Source organism: Numenius arquata, chromosome 30 (assembly GCF_964106895.1).
Source record: "Numenius arquata chromosome 30, bNumArq3.hap1.1, whole genome shotgun sequence".
NCBI lineage: Eukaryota > Metazoa > Chordata > Aves > Charadriiformes > Scolopacidae > Numenius > Numenius arquata.
This window is the reverse complement of record NC_133605.1, coordinates 1,150,495-1,153,004: the sequence shown is the minus strand read 5'-3', so window position 1 is coordinate 1,153,004 and position 2,510 is coordinate 1,150,495. Positions and strand designations below refer to the sequence as shown.

Below are 2,510 nucleotides of genomic sequence, written 5' to 3'. Positions count from 1 at the left end.
TAAAAGTGCAGTTTTCCCCAGCACTGTAAGAGAAGTTAGCCCTGTGACACCCAACCCAGGACAGACACTTAAAATTAGTGAGACCTGGGTCCAGCCCTCTCTCCCCAGAATGTCTCCCAGTGCCCTCTCCCCATAAACCCTCCGAGAACCAAGCTCAGCAGCAGCCATGGCGAGTGCAGTTCCTGGAGCCTGCTCCTGCCTTCAGCAGGAAGAAGAGCCCAGGCTTCAGGAGCTGCCCTTGGGAGAGATGCCCTTTGATTACAGAGATGCTCCTCAGGAAGCCAGCTCTGACACCGTGATGGCACATTTACCAAAGGCCTCTGTATTGTTCAGCACAGTAGGATCATGCTTCTGGAGATGTGGAGCAAATACAGACATTCCTGTATGAACATGATCATCACAGAGGAAAAACAAATGAAGCACAAACCACCCTGAGAAAAGCTAAGAAGAGTCTGTGAGGAGAGATGGGCAGCTCTACTGCTGCTGGAGGTGAACCCATTGAATGAGTTTCTTCAAAGCTTCTTTGAGCTCCTGGTTCCTCATGCTGTAGATGAGGGGGTTCACAGCTGGAGGCACCACCGAGTACAGAAATGACACCACCAAGTCCAGGGATGGGGAAGAGATGGAGGGGGGCTTCAGGTGGGCAAACACTGCAGTGCTGAGAAACAGGGAGACCACGGCCAGGTGAGGGAGGCACGTGGAAAAGGCTTTGTGCCGTCCCTGCTCAGAGGGGATCCTCAGCACGGCCCCGAAGATCTGCACATAGGACAACATGATGAAAACAAAACACCCAAATGCTAGTAAGATACTAACCACAAGGACCCCAAGTTCCCTGAGGTAGGAGTGTGAGCAGGAGAGCTTGAGGATCTGGGGCACTTCACAGAAGAACTGGTCCAGGACATTGCCCTGGCAGAGAGGTAGGGAAAATGTATTGGCCGTGTGCAGGAGAGCGTAGAGAAACCCACTGCCCCAGGCAGCTGCTGCCATGTGGACACAAGCTCTGCTGCCCAGGAGGGTCCCGTAGTGCAGGGGTTGGCAGATGGCAACGTAGCGGTCATAGGACATGACTGTGAGAAGGGAGTACTCTGCACCAGTGAAAAAGACCAAAGAGAAGACTTGTGAAGCACATCCCCAGTAGGTGATGGCCCTGCTGTCAAACAGGGAATTGGCCATGGCTTTGGGGACAGTGGTGGAGATGGATCCCAGGTCAATGAGGGAGAGGTTGAGGAGGAAGAAGTACATGGGGGTGTGGAGGCGGTGGTCACAGGCGATGGCGGTGATGATGAGTGAGTTTCCCAGGAGGGCAGCCAGGTAGATGCCCAGGAAGAGCCCGAAGTGCAAGAGCTGCAGCTCCCGTGTGTCTGTGAATGCCAGGAGGAGGAACTGGGTGATGGAGCTGCTGTTGGACATCTGCTTCCTCTGGGCATGGGGCACTGTTCTTGGAGGAAAAGAAAGCAACAAGTTAGGACAGGCTTGTTTGAGGAAAACCTACGCCATTTCCTGTAGACTGTCCCTCTGCAACCTTCTTTCAGATCCCTGACTTGAGCTTCATTTTGTGCTGGCTGCCAGTGCTGTGAACAGCCAGGCCTCTGCATTTGGCCTCTTCAGGAGTCATCCCTGCCCTGCTGCAGTGGGTACGTTGGAATGTGGCAGAGGGGCTCGGGAGGATATTTGGAATTTGTGAGACTAAACCATTCCTAATGCAGAAGGGCTTGTTAGCATCTGCACTTCCAGTTTGAAACAACGTGGGTGGTAGAACTGAGTTCAGGGAATTTTCTTCCTACCCACACACCATGACTGGTTCTCCAAAGCCAGAAATCCCCCACATTTCTCCTGCGCTCAGAGTTAGCAACTGTAAGACCTAAGAGGCAAAAGGATTCGCTGTGGCTTAGGGCAAGCTCAGGGGGGGCTGGACGGGCTTGTTCCCAACTCTCCTGCACTTGCACCTTTGGGTTTTAGAGGGCAATCACGCTCTCCTCCCTTGAAAATTGGCTTCTTTTCTGCTGAGAGCAGAGCGATCACTAAATGTCTTACCCTTTCTTAAGGTATCTGAGCAAGGGCTCGGCACCCCACTTCTCACCAAGGACGCACAGAGTTGATTTCACAAACCCAGCAGCATTTCCTCCATTGTAGCATCTCTGTGCTTCTCCGTGGGGCACTGAGAGAACACAAAGATGCTGTAGGAAAGATTTGCATCCTGGAGGGCAGCTCAGAGCTTGGAAGGACACGCCAAGGAGATACCCACGTGTCCTGTTGAAGATATCTCAGTAAGGGAGGCTCAGCTCATTCCCCAGCCACACAGACTCCTTTGCCCACAGCCCCACAGGTCAGAGGAGAGCTTGGGCACTTCATTCCCATGGACACACCTGCCTGGGAGGAATGACAAGAGCCGTGCCTGACTTGGCTGCTGCAGCTCCCATCCCCAGAGAGCCTGACTGAGAGAACAAGACAACAACAATATCACAGACAAGTAGAGAAACAAGGAAAAATGCAGTGAGGTTCTGGTTGAG

General features: G+C 52.9%; 1 protein-coding gene across 1 annotated transcript; it reads right to left on the bottom strand.

Annotated features, from left to right (window-relative positions):
* Positions 1–474: 474 nt before the first annotated feature.
* LOC141476376 (olfactory receptor 14C36-like) lies at positions 475–1,410 on the bottom strand. Its single transcript, XM_074165052.1, has one exon. The coding sequence runs from the start codon at positions 1,408–1,410 to the stop codon at positions 475–477; it is 936 nt and encodes a 311-aa protein (XP_074021153.1).
* Between the last annotated feature and the right edge of the window lie 1,100 nt (positions 1,411–2,510).